Source organism: Oryx dammah, unplaced genomic scaffold, assembly GCF_014754425.2.
Source record: "Oryx dammah isolate SB20612 unplaced genomic scaffold, SCBI_Odam_1.1 HiC_scaffold_21, whole genome shotgun sequence".
Taxonomy (NCBI): Eukaryota; Metazoa; Chordata; class Mammalia; order Artiodactyla; family Bovidae; genus Oryx; species Oryx dammah.
This window is the reverse complement of record NW_024070205.1, coordinates 16,336,141-16,358,235: the sequence shown is the minus strand read 5'-3', so window position 1 is coordinate 16,358,235 and position 22,095 is coordinate 16,336,141. Positions and strand designations below refer to the sequence as shown.

Sequence of the window (22,095 nt, the reverse complement as noted above, 5' to 3'; positions counted from 1 at the left end):
AGCAACATATTGCATTGCTACTAGTTTATCACAAGGATTAAGTGAGACAAACACATAGCCCAGGGATTGAAACTTATTATAGGCATAGAATATTCCGTTGGTTTATGCTATCGTGTTTGATATCTTTCTCTCTCTTCCTCGTCTCTCCTACTCTCCCTTCCCTACTTTATGTACCTGTCTTGCTCATTTAGCTGTGAGCTCCTTAAGCACACATTTTATTTATCTCTGTGTCCCTATTTTCCACGGATGTGTGATACAGTAACCAAGTATTTGAATGATTATCAGTTCAGTTCAGTCACTCAGTCGTGTCCGACTCTTTGCAACCCCATGAACTGCAGCATACCAGGCCTCCCTGTCCATCACCAACTCCCAGAATCCACCCAAACCCATGTCCATCGGGTCGGTGACGCCATCAAACCATCTCATCCTCTGTTGTCCCCTTCTCCTCCTGCTCTCAATCTTTCCCAACATCAGGGTCTTTTCAAATGAGTCAGCTCTTCGCATGAGGTGGCCAGAGTATTGGCGTTTCAGCTTCAACATCAGTCCCTCCAATGAACACCCAGGACTGATCTCCTTTAGGATGGACTGGTTGGATCTCCTTGTAGTCCAAGGGACTCTCAAGAATCTTCTCCAACACCACAGTTCAAAAGCATCAATTCTTCGGCACTCAGCTTTCTTTATAGTCCAACTCTCATATCCATACGTGACCACTGGAAAAACCATGGCCTTGACTAGACGGACCTTTGTTGGCAAAGTAATGTCTCTGCTTTTGAATATGCTGTCTAGGTTGGTCATAACTTTTCTTCCAAGGAGTAAGCGTCTTAATTTCATGGCTGTAATCACCATCTGCAGTGTTTTTGGAGTCCAGAAAAATAAAGTTAGCCACTGTTTTCACTGTTTCCCCATCTATTTGCCATGAAGTGATGGGACCGGTTACCATGATCTTCGTTTTCTGAATGTTGAGCTTTAAGCCAACTTTTTCTCTCTCCACTTTCACTTTCATCAAGAGGCTCTTTAGTTCTTCATTTTGCCATAAGGGTGGTGTCATCTGCTTGTAAGTAAATATTTGAATGACTGAGAGTAGAATGTGAAGAGCTGTGTGGAGGGCCAAGAATTAAGTGCTTGAGGCTATTAATGTGGAGGGAGAAAAGTCTTTTGAATGAAGGACACTGAAAATAAATGATGGGCAAGAAAAAAAGAACTGGAAAAGCTTAGTGATCAGTCATAAAATCAACTGTTTTCAATGTGACAGAGAGATCCACTAGGATGATGGCTAGGAAACATCCATTGTATTTGCTTATTTTTAACAAGAAGTCTTTGACAGCAGTTTCAGTAGAGTGGTTGTGGATGGTGGGATGGGGAGCAGAGAGGTGGTGTGAAAGTCAGATCGTAATGGACCAAGGAGCGACTAGGAATTGAGAAAGCAGATGTGATACTTGTGGACTCCTTTGAAGGAATTCTGTTGAGAAGAAGAAGAGACATTAAAAGCTTGCTAAAGGAGAAATCTAGAGTAAAGGGAAAGTGCTTCCGTTCTCTGTGTTTTGTTTTATAGTAATAATTATTGTTTATTTTTGTGGGCTACATTTCATAGGCCATAGCAAAGAAGGTTGATAAGTTAAAAGTAGATTTTAAAAATGAGAGGATGACAGGCAGAAGGCAGAAAAGAATGAAACAGCATGCTCACACAGAGAAGTTATTTCTCAGTGAGAGAAGGAACCCTCTCATACCATAAAACTAGAGAAGAAAGGAAGAAAGAGTGGATGTCTACATAATGTCAAAAGTTCCTTCCAGATCTCTACAGATGTATAGATCTGTGTATGCAGAGACCCAAGTTTGACCTCGAGCTTAAGAAAATAAATCTCAAGAAACTCCTGAAGTCTGCCAAATATGTTGGTTTGTATTTAAGTCAAGTTTGTAACCAACTAGTCTTTAATGAGTTTTGTGTGTTTCTAAGAGGAAAACAAAATATATATAGAGAGAAATAATTTCATGGAGTTGCTTGCTGAATGAATCTGAATAGCCTACTTAGGTAAAATCTTTTTTTTTCCCTAAATTGCTGCAGTTCCTTTTAGATGTACATCTTGGATTGCTCTAATACTTGGCAAGTGAAATGATATGATTTGTAATGAATGTTACTAGTTATCCTATGAAAGGTTGTCCTATCTTAGGTCTTAGCAGTATGTAATATTACACATGTTAAAGTATACCAACATTACTGTTAGAGCACTCTGACTTAATACTAATCCTTGCTCATGTTTTCCTTTCAGTTATTACAAGAACTGTGTACAGTGTTTAATGTAGATTTACCATGCCGTGTGAAGTCTTCCCAGTTGGGAATTATCAGCAATAAACAGACGCATACCAGCGCCATAGTGAAGCCACAGTCTAGCTCCTGTTCCTATATCTGCCAGCACTGCCTCGTTCACCTTGGAGACATTGGTGAGCCCTTGGTGTGAAGGAATTGATAATACATTCATGCTTTTCTTTGGAGTAGTCATAGAAAGATTATTTTCTTTTAAACAAGCATACACATACAACTTAGATTGTCATGAGAGAAAACTGTAAAATGTATTTTAAGAAACTTTGATTTTCTGAATGCTTTGAGATTGGCAAAGGATCTTAAAGGAAGTAACTTTCATATTCAGATTTTATGCAGATGTAGGCAAATAATAAACCAGCAAAAATGTAATCAAAGCTTAATTTTTCAAAGTGATGCCACAGTATTTTCTGAAAGACTACTTCTTTGGAATTGTGTGGAGTTTATAAAAATTACTCCTCCTGAAGCTGGGTTGCCTTCTTTTCTTCCTACCAGTGCATTAAAAGTTCATTTTTAATTGTTTGCTTTTTACAGTTCAGTTTGTATTTCCATTTTATATATTTTATCTGGGAATGTTATATAATATATATATTCTTGTTCATTCCTTTAAGGTGACCTAAAAAGGGTTGTGAAACAAATTAACTATAGGATTATGTTTTGACTGTCCTCAAATAACAAGGAGTGGATTTACGTTCAGAGATTTTTAGATTTCTTGATGTCATTCATTCCGGGAGAGGTCACATCAAAGTAAGCACCAATTTCTACAGGGAGATTCAGCGAGTAGTAGTATATCTAGATTGCTTTTGCTTTCAGTGTATTCTTTGCACACACATAAATAATATTTCAATAGGTCTGAGGCATTTTTCAAAATCACTTTATAAAGATATTAAAGAAATACATAAATTTCAGATCATATTGTATAGTGTTTTTTGTTTTGTTTTGTTTTTAAGTGCCATATAACTCACCCCTTCTTGTGGGCCGGCCCCAGGTCACCAGCATAGTCCGTAGTGGGAGCTGGTGATGGCATGACACTGGAGGACCTGAAAATGGGGCCTAGGTAAGCTTTAAAGTTGGTCACATGCTGAATGTCCCAGGTAGGGAAGGCTGGATGGACACTTCACACGTAATCCTATAGTTAATTTGTTTTAAAATATTTTGTCTTTAATCACCTTAATTTAATTTTAATGTATTTATTAACTTTAAATCTTTAAACTGTAACTGTTTTGGAATTACCCTAATGGTTGTTTTTATCTGTGTGTGTGTGTTTTTAAACTGAGCTTTTTCTTTCCTTCCTCTTAGCTCGATACAGAAACCAGACCAGCCAGGCGGAGTCCTACTATAGGCATGCGGCTCAGCTTGTCCCCTCCAATGGTGAGTTGCTTATGACACTTTACTCTCAGTAGAAAAATGGAAAATAGATAGTTCAGGGCTCCTTTAAGAAGCCAAAAGATATTTTCTGTTTTGGTATTGATTATTGTATTTTTCCTTTTAACTGTACATTCTGTGTAATTGGAAATAAAAATATTACTGTTGTCAGTAAAGCACTATGAATAGAATATCCTCTAATGTGATCTAAAATTGCTTCAACAACTGGCTTCCCTAATAATAATAATAATTTTCTTTTTAATACCATAATTTCCCTCCTAGAAAAATTCTCTCTTACTACAAAAAGATAATGCTTTTGTCTTTTGACGGCTCCCTAATGGGCGTTAGGAGTGATTCTTAAATTACTTTAGGTGTTTGGTGATACGCATTCTTGTTAAGCCACATTGAAAGTCCTTTTCATGCTGTCTGTGGCTACTTTCCCACTACGGTGGCAGAGGTGAGTAGCTGTGATAGAGACTGGCCCACAAAGCAGAAAATACTTACTGTCTAGCCCTTTCCAAAGTCTTATTTGAACTTAGAGTGCCCTCCACCCTAATCATAGGACTTTTTAACCTATGCGCCATCACCAAAGTGTGCTACTAGGCCATTTTTAATGAGCTAGTCATGAGATTTACTTTATAAAATGCTCCCCATTGTTAATACAGAGATTTAAAAACTGACCTTCTGCATTCTGTGATAGCAAGACTTCACACATCTTGGATTACTTTAGAATCTTACCTTTCTCCTCTAGGTCAGCCTTACAATCAGTTGGCTATCTTAGCTTCTTCCAAAGGAGACCATCTGACTACAATTTTCTACTACTGCAGAAGCATTGCTGTGAAGTTCCCTTTCCCAGCTGCCTCTACTAATCTACAAAAAGCACTTTCTAAAGCACTGGAAAGGTAGGGTTGACTTTTCCAAATGGACTCAAATTTGGGCATACAAGAAATAATGGCCAGTTGCTCATGCTTCCTGTCTCTCCTATTTGCCTAAAATCTAAACATATGTATTACAACAGTTTTGCATTGTAGTCGCCACTGAATTTCAACCAGTCAGTCTCTTGAGTTGTTCCCAGTGGAGTAGTAGTACAGGCTGCTGAGTACTAATTCATCTGAGCATGTTACAGTTGAAAAGTCATTGAGAGCACAATCTGCTCCCTGAGTCACAGGTGCTCAAATAATGTGTTTTTGCAAATCAAAGTCTCCTGTAAGACGTTTTAGCCATTTTGCTGCTTAAGACTCATGAAAGTTTTTCTTTCATTTCAGCCGGGATGAGGTGAAAACCAAATGGGGTGTTTCTGACTTCATCAAGGCCTTTATTAAATTCCATGGTCATGTGTACCTGAGTAAGAGCTTGGAAAAGTTGAGCCCTCTTCGAGAGAAGTTGGAAGAACAGTTTAAGGTTAGATTTTTTTAAACAGAATTTTTTCTGGTCTAAATGATGAAGCATACGATTTTAGAGGAGACTTACTCCCAGTTTTATGTCATTACTTAATTATGAAATGTTGATAAAACCGAAATTTAAAGCATGTGAAATTCTGGCAAACCATATTCCTTCAGTTTAAACTGAGGTGCTATCTATATAAAGAAACACAGCAGATATGTTTTCACTAAGTAGCTGCCATTTGGCAGAAAATATCATAGTGGGAAAAGACAAATTTTCCTCCTTCCCTCTCAGATCAAGCAGCTTTCTTTTCTCAGTTTTGGAAGTCCAGCATTTGATGTTTTCTGTATTTAGATGTGATTTGGTTGCCTACTTTATTGAGAGTAATTCCATTCTGCAAACTGAGCTCATTGTTCTTACTGTGCTTTGATCCCTCAGGATTTGTGATTGACTGAAGGAAAGTAATGAGAATTTCATTCAGCAGGCATATATTTCACTCATTTGTACAAGGAGATAAAATTAAGGAACCTTTTTTCTAGTTAAATGTATGAAAATAATTTTTATTAGTATATTCACTTTGTTTAAATGATATAGTAAAATATATATAATATTGGAGGAGTTAAAATTAACTGTATTATTTTTAGTTCATTTATTCAACAAACATTTGACTAGTATGTATCAATCACTGTTTTAGTCACTGAAATCAATAGTGAACAAGACAGTCTCAAATAACATATTTCTAGGTTACTTTTGAGTGTCTGTGCACTTGGGGAATTGTCTGTAACTGGGAAATTGTCTATGAAGTATTATACAGGTTTCACATTCCAGAGATTGTAGAACTTAGTTAAGAGACAGTAAATTAGCCAGATACAATCAGAAATAGTTTTTATAGATGATCATTTTTTAGTTGATACTTTTTATGTGTAAGAGATTATACCAAGTAACTATAATAGAAATAGCTTGTTTTTAAAATAAGCTTCTAGAGTCCCCTGCTGTTCTCTGCTTCTGTTAGTGACCTATTTAAACTTAGCTCATGATTTATGGGTTTGGGTACATGAAAGAAACAACCAACTTTTTAAAGCCCTAGGCTGTTCAGCCTAGAAAAAACAAGTCTAAATATTATTCATTGTAAGTTTTCAGATACATGAAGGATTATTTTAAAAAGAACACATCTTTGTCTTCCTGAGGTCAGAAGTAAAATCTTAAAATTTAAATAGAGACTTGTACGGAGTTACTAAGAGGTTTCTCTTTTGAGAGCTTAAAAGTCAAATTGACAGCCATTTTTCTTGAATGGTTTAGGTGCAGTCTCATTGAATAGCAGGGGGTTGGACCAAATGATCTTTTGAGATTGCTTCCAGCCCTGGTTCTATTCAAGATTTACTCCCTAAATGGGGAGGGAGGGGGGACCTACCTTCATAAGACCTTCTCTAAGTCATTCTCGTATAGAATCTAGTCAATTTTGTATTTGGTTCAACCTTAGACACTAATATTGTCTGCAGATATATATTTTTGCTTGTGAAGTTCTGGTGGGTGTATATGGGCAATTGCTAAAATAACACTTGAAAGTATTATTCCAACACTCTGAAGTTAAACATAGTATGAGGCAGATCTATTTTAAACCTTAGCCAGTATTGAAATGTCAGAAGAACATTGTTGAAGTGAAATTTTAGCATAGTTGAGTAAGTATTTCTAAAGCCTTTACAGATAATTAGTATTATCCACATGTAAACCTCAGTGTATCTGTCTTACCAGCAAGTCTTTATCTACTAAGCAGAAACATGTACCAACTTGGGGTCCTTAAGTCCTCATTGGTGGACTTAAGATCTGGGTTTAGGAATTGAGATAAAATGCTTTTATATCTGTTAATGCTGTTTCCTAACAGTATTTAGTTCAGTATAATCCTTAACTGCTGTTGAAAGTGTCTTTGAGTAACAAAAAGTCAGTCTTGGTTTAATCTGTTACTAAAATGCAATCCACATGTTATGCAATTACAGCTTAATAGTTATATATTCCTAAAAGTATGGGTTATTCCTTCACTAAGTGTTTGAGTTCGTATTGTATACTCTGCACTTCTCTCACTTCTCTAAGCTCTTAGAGATATAGGGGAGAACAAGACACAGTCTGTACCTTGATGAACTTTCATTATCATTTGCTAGTCCTTGGGTGCTCTCATATGCTATGTTTCTGTACATAAACTAGAAAAAAAATTTTTTAATTTTGTTGAGTAGAACATTGCCTTCTAAAATAAAGGCCACTGGATTTATAGATACAAGGGTTATATTACTATACATTATACTCATAGAAAAGCACACTTCTTGAAAAAATATTCTCATGCCAATCTTATGTGTTTGTGTAAAATAGCTGATCTGTAAAGTTGGATGTAGAGAGCACTTGGAAAAGAAATAGCATTTCAGGACATTCAGAGTAAAGGAAAGAAAAATGGTCGATGCCATTCAAAAAGGAGTAAGCATTCTTGATGTATATACTGGAAGGACAGATGGCAGGATGATAGGGAGAATAGAGTTGAAGAGAAACAGAACTGTGTTTTTTCCAATGATAATGTGAAAGATCTTGTTAATAGAATTATGGAACTTATTCTGGATGTTTCACATTCTTTATGTAAAAAATAAAATCTCAGAATAGGCTGGACACCAGCAGCTATAAATTTCTGAGATGGTAGGATCTCTTATCACTGCTGGTAGAAGTGTAAGTGACATAATCCATTTCCCATCATAAGGCTAGTGACAGTGAACCCCACTTTCTCCAAAAGTTTTGCCTGGGGAGGGAGGATATTTGGCCGTGGCTGAAGTGTAAGGTGAAACCAGGATGTCATCTCTAATAGCTATCAAGTTTGTTAGGAACTTGTGTTGGAAAACTGTTTTCTATGGGAGTACTCTAAACTACTGCAGATATTGAGGTAGAAGGGTTATGAAATTAAGGCAGCTGAGAGTGTGCAGGTGAATCTTTCCTCACAGGGATGCTCAGCAGGTCACTGTGAACACACCATTCTTAAGTAAAAGAAATGTGGTCGTGAAGGCCATTGCTTTTCTGATAGAGGAACGTGTCAGTATAATTATTTGTACAAATGCCTGTTCAGTTCAGTTCAGTTGCTCAGTCGTGTCCAACTCTTTGTGACCCCATGAACCGCAGCATGCCAGGCCTCCCTGTCCATCACCAGCCCCCGGAGTCCACCGAAATTCATGTCCATTGAGTCGGTGATGCCATCCAGCCATCTCATCCTCTGTCGTCCCCTTCTCCTGCCCTCAATCTTTCCCAGCATCAGGGTCTTTTCAAATGAGTCAGCTCCTCGCATTAGGTGGCCTATAATACTTGTTAATGACTGCTTTGGTTTATCATTTACCCTATGTTTCAGATATGTTTTTGCTATATATCTCATTTATAAATAAATCTCTTTAAATGTGTCAAGCCTTTGAAAGAGTAAACTTTATGACCAAGTTTGGAAGACATTTGTTACATGCCAAGAGTTCAAAAACATGTGTTTTGCCTTTTTTTACTTGAAATTTTGATTTTGATTTTCATCATTGGTCCTGGTTTCATATTTTAGTATGTTTCCATCTCTTGTAAAACAGCTTCTAAGGAATTAAAATGTATCAATTTATTAATAGTCCTCTAAAAAGCTTTTCTCAGATCATATTAAAAAATACATAGTTTCTTGCGGTAAAAAGTATTGTTAAAAAAAAAAAAAACCAGCTCTGTGGTGACTGGGTTAAATCTTTTCAAGGCAGAAAGTCAACATGAGAAACATCAGACCGCATCATATTCAATTAAAATATTCATCTATAAATGTTACCCTTGTGGTTTAAATGCAGACTGCCAGTTTAATTCTTGTGCTGAAGACAGCTTCAGTTCTTGATAATATATTCAGTATTCCTATCTTCTTTTACAGAGGCTGCTATTCCAGAAAGCTTTCAACTCTCAGCAGTTAGTTCACGTCACTGTCATTAACCTGTTTCAACTTCATCACCTTCGTGACTTTAGCAACGAAACGGAGCAGCATAGTTATAGCCAAGATGAGCAGCTGTGTTGGACACAGTTGCTGGCCCTCTTTAGTGAGTATTAAATCATTTAACTTCCTGTGCCATCTTTTTTGGGAAGCATGAACTTTGACATTTTCATCATTGCAACAAACCATTAGTAACATGAAAAAGTGTTTATTTTGTAATACTGAATTAAGAGGCCTAAACCCTAAGTTCTTTCCTTTTAGCTGCTAACATCCCCCTTATCAACTGTATCTGTGACATTTCTAATGTAGAAAAGAAAATGTCTTTTTAGAAAGAGGCTGTAAGATATTTTAAGTGTTAAGTAGCATACAGCCCAAGGCTTGTAGTAATATTTTAATTTGGACTGGTACACAATTTCAAATATCTTATTCTTTGTGCGCACATTTTTTCTTCAAGTGTCTTTTCTTGGCATCCTGTGCAAGTGTCCTCTCCAGAACAAGTCTCAGGAGGAATCCTACAATGCCTATCCCCTACCTGCCGTCAAGGTGTCCATGGACTGGCTGAGACTCAGACCCAGGGTGTTTCAGGAGGCAGTGGTGGATGAAAGACAGTAGTAAGTATCTCGGAATTTCACATTAGCTGTGTGCTTTGTTTGATATCCATAGATATGTAGAAACTGCCGTCTAACACAATATTGGAACAGTGGAGGACTTGTATTTTCCACCTACTCTCTAGAAATTGAACTGAAGACTTCTTTGTATGCTTTTCACTTACTTGTTTGAATTCTTCATGGGAGGCACAATCTTAAGGATTTATGACTTGCTGTGTGCTCCCGCATTCCTGGTTGCCATCCTGGGGAAAAGGCATTTTTCACATTGCAAAATGAAATAGTTTGTTTGTTTCTTATTCATTACTATACACCCCAATTTTCTGTTTAGGATTTGAAGGGAAGAGATTTTTTACTTCTTCCATTCTTTTTTTTAACTAAGCTGTTTGATGTTGACTTTCAGTAACACCCAGTTTGAGTTATATTTGTTCTAAGCATAGAGGATTGGATATTATTTGGGCTTTCATGATTTTCTGTGTAATCTCTACTCAGAATATTCCTGACAGTTCTTAGGAATTATTCATTAGACAGTGACAAATGAAAGCTTTCAGTTTACCTTTGGCCATAGGAATAAATGGGCTTCCCTGGTGGCTCATCAGTAAAGAATTCATCTGACAATTCAGGAGCCACAGTTTCAATCCCTGGTCAGAAAGGTTCCCTAGAGAAGGAAATAACAACCCACTCCAGTATTCTTGCCTGGAAAATCCCATGGTCAGAGGAGCCTGGCAGGTTACAGTCCATGGGTTCACTAAAGAGTCGGACACGACTTAGCCCCTAAACAATAGAATAAATACTTCCAGTAAGACTTTGCAGTGAGTGAGAAGCTTCTCTCCTGCACACTTTGATGATGGATATTGGGAGAGTCTCTGAAATTTCTAATTTGTGGCTCAGCATCTGCATATTGACCAAAGTCACAACCTGAAAAATGTCCTAGCCACATTCAGGACCCCATGATCCCTCTTACTTTGTGCTCGTCTTACCTCTTCTCCCGTCAAATCTAACTTTAAGCGCCTTCATTTTTGATATTGTCATGAATGGAGTTTAGCAACATAAGCACAGCGTACTACACTTCTCTTTTTCATGCCAAGATAGCTATTAGTAAGTTATAGAGAGTGTTTTCTTGCACAGAGTTTTCATTTCTTAACCAGAAGCTATACCTTTTTCCTTCTCATGTGTACTTTAGAACTTGTGTTTGGTTCACTAAGTTGTATTAGTAATGTTATGGAAAAAGCATTGATATTTTTATTTAGGTTTTTTTTTGTTCCTGTACAGTGAGTGATCTTTTAGGCTCATTCTGTGCGTTCCCATTTCTTTCTTTTTTTTTTAAATTTTATTTTCTCTGTGCCACATAAGTTGCAGGATCTTAGTTCCCCCACCAGTGATTGAAGCTGGGTCACAGCTGTTACAGCCCCAAGTCCTAACCACTAGGCTGCCAGGGAACTCCCTGTGCATTCTTACCATTGCAGAGGGTATTCAACCAGAAGAAGTAGCTTTATTTTCAAACTTCTTTCCTTTTTCTTCCATATGATTTATTCTTCTCCCTTCCTTCTGACAGATTTATTGGGATCTTTAGAATTATGTCCTTGCAGGTATTTTATTTTATCTTAAAGTATGTTGTTACTCATTTTCAGCTAGTTTGGGGTAATTCTCTAAAACTGAAGATTTTCCTAATGTGTCTGATACATCAATGTGTAATAATCCTCGTATCTTTTAAATGAGGGAAAAAACAAATTTCTAAACTTCAAGTAACCTTCAGTTCCTTGCTTTTTACCATTATAATTTCTAGAACTTGTTTTCTTCTATACTTTTTTGAGAACATGTTCTCCTAAACTGATAAGTACATGAAATAGTGATTTTTTTTTTTCTTTGTAGAAAGCAGAGTTAGGCAAGTAACCCACAGTGGGGGTAAAGCAGTGTATATCATTAAGTCATTTCTTATACTCTTTTTTTTGTCTGTTTCTTGAGATCTCATATTTGTTGCGTAGAGACATTGTTCTAGTCTAGCATTCTTCCTTTTCAACTGTCTCTTAATTCATTACATCCTCAAAAGCTTGTAGCAGACATTTATTCTTCAATGTTGTTTCTTTATATTTTTTTCCTATATTATTCATTTATATATATTTTAAAGTAGCATATTCCTATATTTTAAAGTGTACAGCTGTCAGCTTCCAGGTTTTTTCTCTGATGTGATGATGTGTGCATCTAATCTCTCTATCCTGGGCAACTCACCCTGGGCTTTTAAAAATTTTTTAAAGCCACACTTTTTTACCAACATTTGTGGCTACATATTTCTAGAAAATCTTAATATTATCTTAAGTAATTGTAATTATTTTTAATATTTTAACTAAGTATTAGTATGTTTTTAATATTTTGCAAACTTTGGCAAAGGTTTGGTGTTAGGAGACAGAGGGTAAGGACATTGTAACAATGTGTGAATTTTTTTATATCATAAAGAAAAAGGCATATTCATCACTTTCAATGTGATTTGACTATGATGTAACCACATCCCATGTCACAGATTAAGAACTAGTAATGGGTTCCATAACTGATAATGTATGTGAAAAATATAAAAACATAATGTGCTGTTTCTCTGGTCAAAGGTTTCTCAGTAAATATCCATTTTCAATGAATAAAACTGACAAGTCAGTTTTTCTGATTGTTAAATTAGGAACCTGGGGACTGATCTGCAGTAGTAGGTCTCTGTTACGGAAGTTTGGCCCTTCTGGTGTATCTTATCTAGACACATTTGTAATTACATTTTAGGAAATCATACAGCATTTAAAATGCTAAACCAAGAGAAAAATACATAGTCTAGGTCCTGTTGGTAACATTTTTATGGCTTATTAGCGTTCTGGTTTCTCATGCAAAAATAAAGTCTGAACTATCTGTTTAATTTACAGCATTTGGCCATGGCTAATTTCTCTTCTGAACAGTTTCCATCCCCATGAAGAAGATCTTTCAAGTACTAATGGTAAGGGCTCCCTCAACCTTGTGTTGCTGACATTGTTCTCCATCACTGACAGTGGGCTTAGTGAAAGTGAAAGTCGCTCAGTGTGTCTGACTGTTTGTGACCCTGTGGACTATGCAGTACATGGAATTTTCCAGGCCAGAGTATTGGAGTGGGTAGCCTTTTCCCTTCTCCAGGGAATCTTTCCAACCCAGAGATTGAACCGAGGTCTCCCACATTGCAGGCGGATTCTTTACCAGCTGAGCCACAAAGGAAGTAAATAGTGGGCTTAAGGCCAGAGAAAAACAAGGTTTTGTTCTTAAGTGTTTGACTTTAAATTCAGTATCTCAGAGGAGACTTTGTGCTTTGCATTGGTTAAGTGGGTGGAAGTAGAGGTAATAATCCTCTTGTAGTTCTCTCAGCTTATTCTCCTGTTCTGCTTCATTTGAATAGGAGTCCAGAGAGTAGTGTTTTCAGATTCTTTCCATCTTCCCTTCTTCCTCATTCTTACTAGTTATTTTTTTGGGGAACTAATGTGAACAACATTACTCTTGTCAAAATAATACTTGCTCATCAGGACGTTTGGGACATACAACACAAGTCCCCCTTAGTTCTCTCATACAGAAATATTCTCTGTACTATTCACGATACTCTATTTTCTTTGAGGCTTTTACTTCTTTGTACATACACATATCTGCATGTGATTGATATCACATCGTTAAAGTTATGTGATATAGTTACAACTTGGACTTCCCTATAGCTCAGAGGGTTAAGAATCTGCCTGCAATACAGGAGACCTGGGTTTGATCCCTGGGTCTGGAAGATCCCCTGGAGAAGGAAATGGCAACCCACCCCAATATTCTTGCCTGGAGAATTCCATGGACAGAGGAGCCTGGCGGGCTACAGTCCATGGGGAGTTGTACACAACTAAGCGCCCCCCTCTACACACACACCTGCTTTATAAATTTAACAAGATACTCTTAGAATTTTTCTTTGTCATTTAAACATTTTGAAACATGATTTTTTAAAGGCTGCTTAATATTCCATCCTATGGCTATGCCATAATTTATTTAATGATTATCCATTTGCTTAAAACTTTGCCCCATTATAAGTAGCACTGCACTGAACAAACTGTAGTTGATTGACTCCTTTCTGATTATTTTTCTTCCATTGGATCAGTGCCCCTCAAGCATCATATTTGCAAATGAATCACTTGGGATCTTGTTAAAATGCAGTTTATGATTCCGTAGGTTTGGGATAATGCCCAAGATTCTGTATTTCTTACAAGCTCCTGGGTGATGTAGTGTTGATATTCAGTGCTTTGAGTTAACAAGGAGATAATCTAAACATTGTGATTAATGGATCGAGCTGTGAATTTTTAAGGCTGCTGGGGGAAAAAATGGTCCATCGTACACATCCTCCTCAGCCTTGAGTCGTAGGTGAGTATGAGGGCAATGTCACGGGCTCAGAGGCCACAGGTAGGGGCTTGACAGGTAAGTTATTTTATCACAGTAACTATAAAGAGGAACAGAGAACTATGAGCATTAATCTTTCTTTCTGTCTAGAAAATATTCTTTTTTTAATATAGGAACCAATATCCTGCTGAACAATATTTTAATTTAAATGTTTACAAGTCTTGATTTCTGCCCTTCTCTAGCAACACCACTTCCAGAGGAGTTTGAGTTACAAGGATTCTTGGCTTTGAGACCTTCTTTCAGGTGGGTGGCCTTTGTCGCTGTCTACCTAGAGTATAAAAAAGCTTCCTAATGTACTTCCCTACTTAAAAGTTCTCTCCTTAGTCCATTTTTACTCTGCTTCTGCAGTTATAAAGTATAGATTTGATAATGTCCCATTACTAGTACAGAAAACTTCAATTTACACATCCCAAGTTGTTAAAATATCTTTTTTATCTCGATGTCCAAAAGCTTAGTTTTTCAGCCATATTTCCTGCGACTTTCACCCCCTTCCCCCTCCAGTAGTTACACATGTTATACATAAACTGTGACCTACCTGTACTTGAATAACTCTGTACTTTTATTCCTCCAAAACTTTGTTCATGCTGTGCCTGAAACATTCACATTCCTCTTTCATCCTTCCCTTACTAATCTGTAAGCTCTTAACCATACCTGTCCAGGGTCCAGGTCAGGTATCTCTTATTTTGTGAACCTTTTCAAAGCTTATCAGAAGACAGTAATGTTTCTTTTATAATGCTTCTCTTATTCTTTGCTTAGCTTTTATCTCTTTGGATTAAATCATAATTATTTGTTCCTTACGGTCGGGAGACTATTTATCTTTGTATCCTCAGTTTCTGGCCTACTGCCTGGAAGTTCTTAGATGCTGCTGCCTTTTTTTTTTTTTTAGATGGCTTAAAGAGAAATTTGAAAAACCCTTATTTTTTAGGTTGACTTACTTTTCTAATGTCAATGAGTTTTTTGCTCTTTACACTTTATGGTATGTGATAGTTTTTTTCTGATTTAGGTTGGACCACCTTGAAGTGAATAGATAATACTATCTGTTAGAATAGCTATCTCAGAGACTCTAGCATTGCCATGGTTGTTTGAAGTAAGTTACTTACAATGTGAGCTTACTGTTAAATAAAAACTTTATTCTTCTTTTTAAAAAAAAGTCATTCCTAATAAAACTTTGTGATTTATTTCAACTCCTCCATGAGAAAGTGAAATATAAATAAAAATATCACATTAATATTGCTTTGTTTCGTGGTATTTACAGTCTTTAAGAGTATAGATAAGTTCAAGCAAATGGAGCTAATTACAACAAATAGCTAACCTGTATGGAAAAATCTGAAGCCATTGCAGTTCATTAGGTTTAATTTTCTATAATTTGCTTATGTCAATTTTAGGAACTTGGATTTTTCCAAAGGTCATCAGGGTATTACAGGCGACAAAGAGGGTCAGCAACGACAAATACGACAGCAGCGTTTGATCTCTATAGGCAAATGGATTGCAGATAATCAGCCAAGGTATTCCTCATCAGATACATACACATACCCCATATGAGTTTTACACTTGGGTATAAAGCTATTGATTATAAACTCTTAAATCAAAAGGTTGGGAACACAGCATCAGATTATGACCCTAGTGATCTTTAGAATTTCTTTAATCTCTGTCCTCTCATTACACTGCCTCTTTTAGAGGAATTGGCCTTGTCTCCCTTATTTATTATGAGATGCTTCTCCAATTTATAAACGTCTGTATAAATCGTAACTAAATTGTATGTTCACAGTTATGGTGATTTGTGTTGAAAAGGGCATGCATGGTGGTCAGTTTCAGTCAAGACAGACCAGGATGATGCTTGTGGCATCTCTGAGCTTCAGTTTTCACACCTAGAAAATAGGAACTTCAAGGGCCTACTCTAGTGCCTTGTGCTGAAAACATGCTGAGCAAACGTAACTATACTTACTAGAAAAACGTTAAAAGGGTCTAGGCGTGTGTTGTGGTGATGTGTGGTGGCATAATGAGAATGTGAGTTTCTGCGGAAACTGTTTATGTTCCCCAAGTCCACACTATTGCATCCTGCTGTTTCCCACATTTTAAGGCTGTGGGACCCATACAAAGTTCAGTTGTTTTTTAGATTTATGTTTTTCATATATGGATTTATTTTTACTTTTTTTAGGCTGATTCAGTGTGAAAATGAGGTAGGGAAATTGTTGTTTATCACAGAAATCCCAGAGTTAATACTGGAAGACCCCAGTGAAGCCAAAGAGAACCTCATTCTGCAAGACACAACCATCATAGAGTCCCTGGCAGCTGACGGGAACCCAGGACTGAAATCAGTGCTGTCTACAGGCCGGAATCTAAGCAACAGCTGTGACACAGGAGAGAAACCAGTGGTCACCTTCAAAGAGAACATTAAGCCACGAGAAGCGAACAGAGACCAAGGAAGAAGTTTTCCTCCCAAAGAGGTGAGAAGGACTGTAGCAAAGGAGTAACTGTAACTAAGAATGATGGAAAGGACGACAACAAGAGAGAAACAGAAACCAGGAAAGGCACCCTAGAAAAGGTGCAGGAAACAGGAAGGCAGAGTGTGGCACTGCAGGTGAGCTGTGCTTGAGCTAGAAAGCAGGTAGAGGAGGCTCCCAAAAGGCAAGAGTTCCATTCCGTTGCTAAACCCTTGTGAAGTGGCTGTTTCGGAAGCTTCAGTGCACCCTAAGAAGGCTGCATAGCCAGGTAATAGGAAGAACTGTGGTAGATCGATACTCTTGTCAGTTCACAGAAATTGTAATGTGAGTGAAAAAATCCTAACCTGGTTGGACATCTTTGTCATTTCTCTCCAGTTTAAGTGGTAGGAAATGAGACCAGTTGCAGAGCTCTCAATTTCACAAATAATTACATTTTCTTTGGGAGCTATAACTGCGATTTTTAAAAAATTTGAGATATTTATATATCCCACATAGCTGAGTATGTTAAGGCTTACACAGTGGTGTTTCGTTTCGTTTTGTTTTGTTTTCTTTTTTCCCAGATTCACTCTACAAAATGAAATACATTTTTGGAAAAAGATTTTCCTTGACATTTCTATCTGCCCCAGCCAGTAGCATTGTATAACCTCAGTGTTATCCTGACTCATGGGAATTTGTAAAGCAAGAATCCAAGTCTCCTGCTGGGGAAAGATAAACACTACTCAGTTATTTGTGACTTGTTTATATATATATGTGTGTGTATGTATCTTACCAAAGAGATACAGATGATTTCATATAAACAGAAAAAGGTCTTTACTCTGTGCTGGTCTTATTAATACCACCAATGTTTGTAGCCATTTGATTCATTAAACACATTCTGGCAAATGTATTTATTTACAGTAGGCATGAGGATTCTTACATTTTTGAAAGCTGCCTTCAGATAAAAAATATCTACAGTGTATTTTCCTTACAAGGTTTTTTTGGGGAAAGGACATAATAGTTCCATTTTAATATTAATAGTAGGGGGAGAAACAGAGAAAAACATGGTAGAAATTGAGGAAAGGCACAGAGAGAGTGAGAGGTGTTGGGGAAAGGCAAGGGACAAATGCCAAAAGAACTGTAAAGCCAGAGATCAGTGTTTTAGGGGTGAAGAGTTCAGCTGTTTCCTGCCTGCTCTGCCTTCATTCTCTGAAGCTGCCTCCCAGAAAGGTCCAAGAAAATGAAGTCTCTTCCAGTCTCTCATCCCTTTTAAATCTGAGTATCTGTGATTAAAGAAAGCCTGACAATAATCAGTGTGTCACCACCCTCTGTACCTCACCCTGAGTTTTCTATTAAATGCTGCCGGTTTTCCTCATTTTGCTCATCTTTATATTGCTTGAGCAGTGCATATGGCATCTGCTTCTCGAGCGCCACGTGTAGGATCTCAGGCCTGACTTTTTACTGCTGAAAGTATCCTCATTTATTCTGGGGGTGGTAGCGTTGCAGGGTGGAGGGTGGGTGCTTGAATGATACCTTTAAAGCCTCCCAGATGAAGTTACACTGAGGGCCAAGTGTCTCATCTGTGAGCTAGTGATCATTATCAATTCATGTATGTTCTTAATGAATTAGAGAATACATGGCCCTGGGGCTGATAACATTGGCTTAAGAAAATAGGCAACTGTTTCACTCTTTTGGCATTGGGTGTGTCATTTATAAAAGAAATGAGTTCTCAGTCCTCGTCCATATTTCGTACTTCTGTGATTTTTGAAAGCAAAATAACTGTACGAGTAAAACTAAGCCCTTACAGCTTTTTGAGGTATTTAAGTAATTTGATTTTCCCATTTTTAATTTAGGTGAGGTGAATAAGCATGTCAGTTCAGTTCAGTTCAGTTCAGTCGTGTCCGACTCTTTGTGACCCCATGAATCACAGCACACCAGGGCTCCCTGTCCATCACCAACTCGGATTTCACTCAGACTCACGTACATCGAGTCAGTGATGCCATCCAGCCATCCAGCCTCTGTCGTCCCCTTCTCCTGCCCCCAATCCCTCCCAGCATCAGAGTCTTTTCCAATGAGTCAACTCTTCGCATGAGGTGGCCAAAGTACTGGAGTTTCACCATTAGCATCTTTCCTTCCAAAGAAATCTCAGGGCTGATTTCCTTCAGAATGGACTGGTTGAATCTCCTTGCAGTCCAAGGGACTCTCAAGAGTCTTCTCCAACACCACAGTTCAAAAGCATCAATTCTTCGGCGCTCAACCTTCTTCACAGTCCAACTCTCACATCCATACATGACCACTGGAAAAACCATAGCCTTGACTAGACAGATAGTCGGCAAAGTAATGTCTCTGCTTTTGAATATGCTATCTAGGTTGGTCATAACTTTTCTTCCAAGGAGTAAGCATCTTTTAATTTCATGGCTGCAGTCACCATCTGCAGTGATTTTTGGAGCCAAAAAAAATAGTCTGACAGTGTTTCCCCATCTATTTCCCATGAAGTGATGGAACTGGATGCTATAATCTTCGTTTTCTGAATGTTGAGCTTTAAGCCAACTTTTGCCTCTCTTCTTTCACTTTCACGAAGAGGCTTTATAGTTCCTCTTCACTTTCTGCCATAAGGGTGGTGTTGTCTGCATATCTGAGGTTATTGATATTTCTCCCGGCAATCTTGATTCCAGCTTGTGTTTCTTCCAGTCCAGCGTTTCTCATGATGTACTCTGCATATAAGTTAAATAAGCAGGGTGACAGTATACAGCCTTGACACACTCCTTTTCCTATTTGGAACCAGTCTGTTGTTCCATGTCCAGTTCTAACTGTTGCTTCCTGACCTGCATACAGATTTCTCAAGAGGCAGGTCAGGTGGTCTGGTATTCCCATCTCTTTCAGAATTTTCCACAGTTTATTGTGATCTACACAGTCAAAGGCTTTGGCATAGTCAATAAAGCAGAAAGAGATGTTTTTCTGGAACTCTCTTGCTTTTTCCATGATCCAGTGGATGTTGGCAATTTGATCTCTGGTTCCTCTGCCTTTTCTAAAACCAGCTTGAACATTAGGAAGTTCACGGTTCACATATTGTTAAAGCCTGGCTTGGACAATTTTGAGCATTACTTTACTAGCGTGTGAGATGAGTGCAATTGTGTGGTAGTTTGAGCATTCTTTGGCATTGCCTTTCTTTGGAATTGGAATAAAAACAGACCCTTTCCAGTCCTGTGGCCACTGCTGAGTTTTCCAAATTTGCTGGCATATTGAGTGTAGCACTTTCACAGCATCATCTTTCAGGATTTGAAATAGCTCAACTGGAATTCCATGACCTCCACTAGCTTTGTTCGTAGTGATGCTTTCTAAGGCCCACTTGACTTCACACTCCAGGATGTCTGGCTCTAGATGAGTGATCACACCATTGTGATTATCTGGGTCGTGAAGATCTTTTTTGTACAGTTCTTCTGTGTATTCTTGCCACCTCTTCTTAATATCTTCTGCTTCTGTTAGGTCCATACCATTTCTGTCCTTTATCGAGCCCATCTTTGCATGAAATGTTCCCTTGGTATCTCTAATTTTCTTGAAGAGATCTCTAGTCTTTCCCATTCTGTTGTTTTCTTCTATTTCTTTGCATTGATCGCTGAAGAAGGCTTTCTTATCTCTTCTTGCTATTCTTTGGAACTCTGCATTCCGATGCTTACATCTTTCCTTTTCTCCTTTGCTTTTCGCTTCTCTTCTTTTCACAGCTATTTGTAAGGCCTCCCCAGACAGCCATTTTGCTTTTTTGCATTTCTTTTCCATGGGGATGGTCTTAATCCCTGTCTCCTGTACAATGTCACGAACCTCATTCCATAGGTCATCAGGCACTCTATCTATCAGATCTAGGCCCTTAAATCTATTTCTCACTTCCACTGTATAATCATAAGGGATTGGATTTAGGTTATACCAAAATGGTCTAGCGGTTGTCCCTACTTTCTTCAATGTGAGTCTGAATTTGGCAATAAGGAGTTCATGATCTGAGCCACAGTCAGCTCCTGGTCTTGTTTTTGCTGACTGTATAGAGCTTCTCCATCTTTGGCTGCATAGAATATAATCAGTCTGATTTTGGTGTTGACCATCTGGTGATGTCATGTGTAGAGTCTTCTCTTGTGTTGTTGGAAGAGGGTGTTTGCCTATGACCAGTGCATTTTCTTGGCAAAACTCTATTAGCCTTTGCCCTGCTTCATTCTGCATTCCAAGGCCAAATTTGCCTGTTACTCCAGGTGTTTCTTGACTTCCTACTTTTGCATTCCAGTCCCCTATAATGAAAAGGACATCTTTTTTGTGTGTTAGTGCTAAAAGGTCTTGTAGGTCTTCATAGAACAGTTCAACTTCAGCTTCTTCAGCATTACTGGTTGGGGCATAGACTTGGATAACTGTCATATTGAATGGTTTGCCTTGGAAACGAACAGAGATCATTCTGTTGTTTTTGAGACTGCATCCAAGTACTGCATTTCGGACTCTTCTGCTGACCATGATGGCTACTCCATTTCTTCTGAGGGATTCCTGCCCGCAGTAGTAGATATAATGGTCATCTGAGTTAAATTCACCCATTCCAGTCCATTTTAGTTCGCTGATTCCTAGAATGTCGACGTTCACCCTTGCCATCTCTTGTTTGACCACTGCCAATTTGCCTTGATTCATGGACCTGACATTCCAGGTTCCTGTGCAATATTGCTCTTTACAGCATCGGATCTTGCTTCTATCACCAGTCACATGCACAACTGGGTATTTTTGTTTTGGTTCCATCCCTTCTTTCTTTCTGGAGTTACTTCTCCACTGATCTCCAGTAGCATATTGGACACCTAATTCTGGGGAGTTCCTGATTCAGTATCCTATTATTTTGCCTTTTCATACTGTTCATGGGGTTCTCAAGGCAAGAATACTGAAGTGGCTTGCCATTCCCTTCTCCAGTGGACCAAGCATGTACTTTACTTTTTTTTTAACATAGGGTTTTAAATCCTTTGTTAGAGTAGGTGCTGCTTTCTGTCTCATTTGAGTTTCAGATTATTATAGATAGTCTTGCTTCTGGTTGGTCATAGGTAAAATCTCAGACAGAGTTAAGAAAAACTCCAGTGTCTGAAGCCAGGAAAACACCTGTAACTCAAACCCCAAGTCAAGCAAGTAACTCCCAGTTCATCCCCATTCATCACCCTGGAGCCTTCCCTCCTCTTCCCAGCCGGCCAGGTAAATACATGTTTTGTAATGTCTTCTGCTGAATTCCATCTGTGTAGGAGTTTCTATTCACCTGCTGAGAAATTCTAGACTCTGAAGGACATTACTAAACCCTTAATATTAGAAGGTATAAGGTAGTTCTCTTTTCTCTAATAGTTTCAGTTATTTTTGAGCCATTTACCTGTAGTTTCTGTGCAAGTGCATGCTTGTTATTATGAAGGAATGCCTGTCACTAAACATGGCATCTGAGAAACCTTTAGGACATTCCAGTTGCCTCAGTGGATAGAAGAAGCAGGCAGTAACCTGTATTTAATTCTTGAAATCAGGTTAAAGTTTGACACTTGAGTCTTACTTGATGGTTGATCCCTGTCTTTCATGATTTATTAGAAAACCTCTTCTCCACCCCAGCCCCAAATGACTAATTTTTGT

General features: G+C 38.0%; 1 protein-coding gene across 9 annotated transcripts in view; it reads left to right on the top strand.

The window, feature by feature from the left end:
• Positions 1–22,095, top strand: part of SMG7 (SMG7 nonsense mediated mRNA decay factor) — an 85,268-nt gene that overhangs the window by 54,054 nt on the left and 9,119 nt on the right. For all 9 annotated transcript variants that reach the window (XM_040263826.1, XM_040263824.1, XM_040263830.1 and 6 more), the window contains exons 5-15: positions 2,268–2,439; positions 3,617–3,688; positions 4,434–4,584; positions 4,948–5,083; positions 8,973–9,135; positions 9,484–9,640; positions 12,535–12,605; positions 14,239–14,299; positions 15,442–15,561; positions 16,215–16,503; positions 21,534–21,678. In XM_040263826.1, coding sequence (XP_040119760.1) covers positions 2,268–2,439; positions 3,617–3,688; positions 4,434–4,584; positions 4,948–5,083; positions 8,973–9,135; positions 9,484–9,640; positions 12,535–12,605; positions 14,239–14,299; positions 15,442–15,561; positions 16,215–16,503; positions 21,534–21,678 — 1,537 coding nt within the window. The remainder of the gene's footprint in view (positions 1–2,267; positions 2,440–3,616; positions 3,689–4,433; positions 4,585–4,947; positions 5,084–8,972; positions 9,136–9,483; positions 9,641–12,534; positions 12,606–14,238; positions 14,300–15,441; positions 15,562–16,214; positions 16,504–21,533; positions 21,679–22,095) is intronic.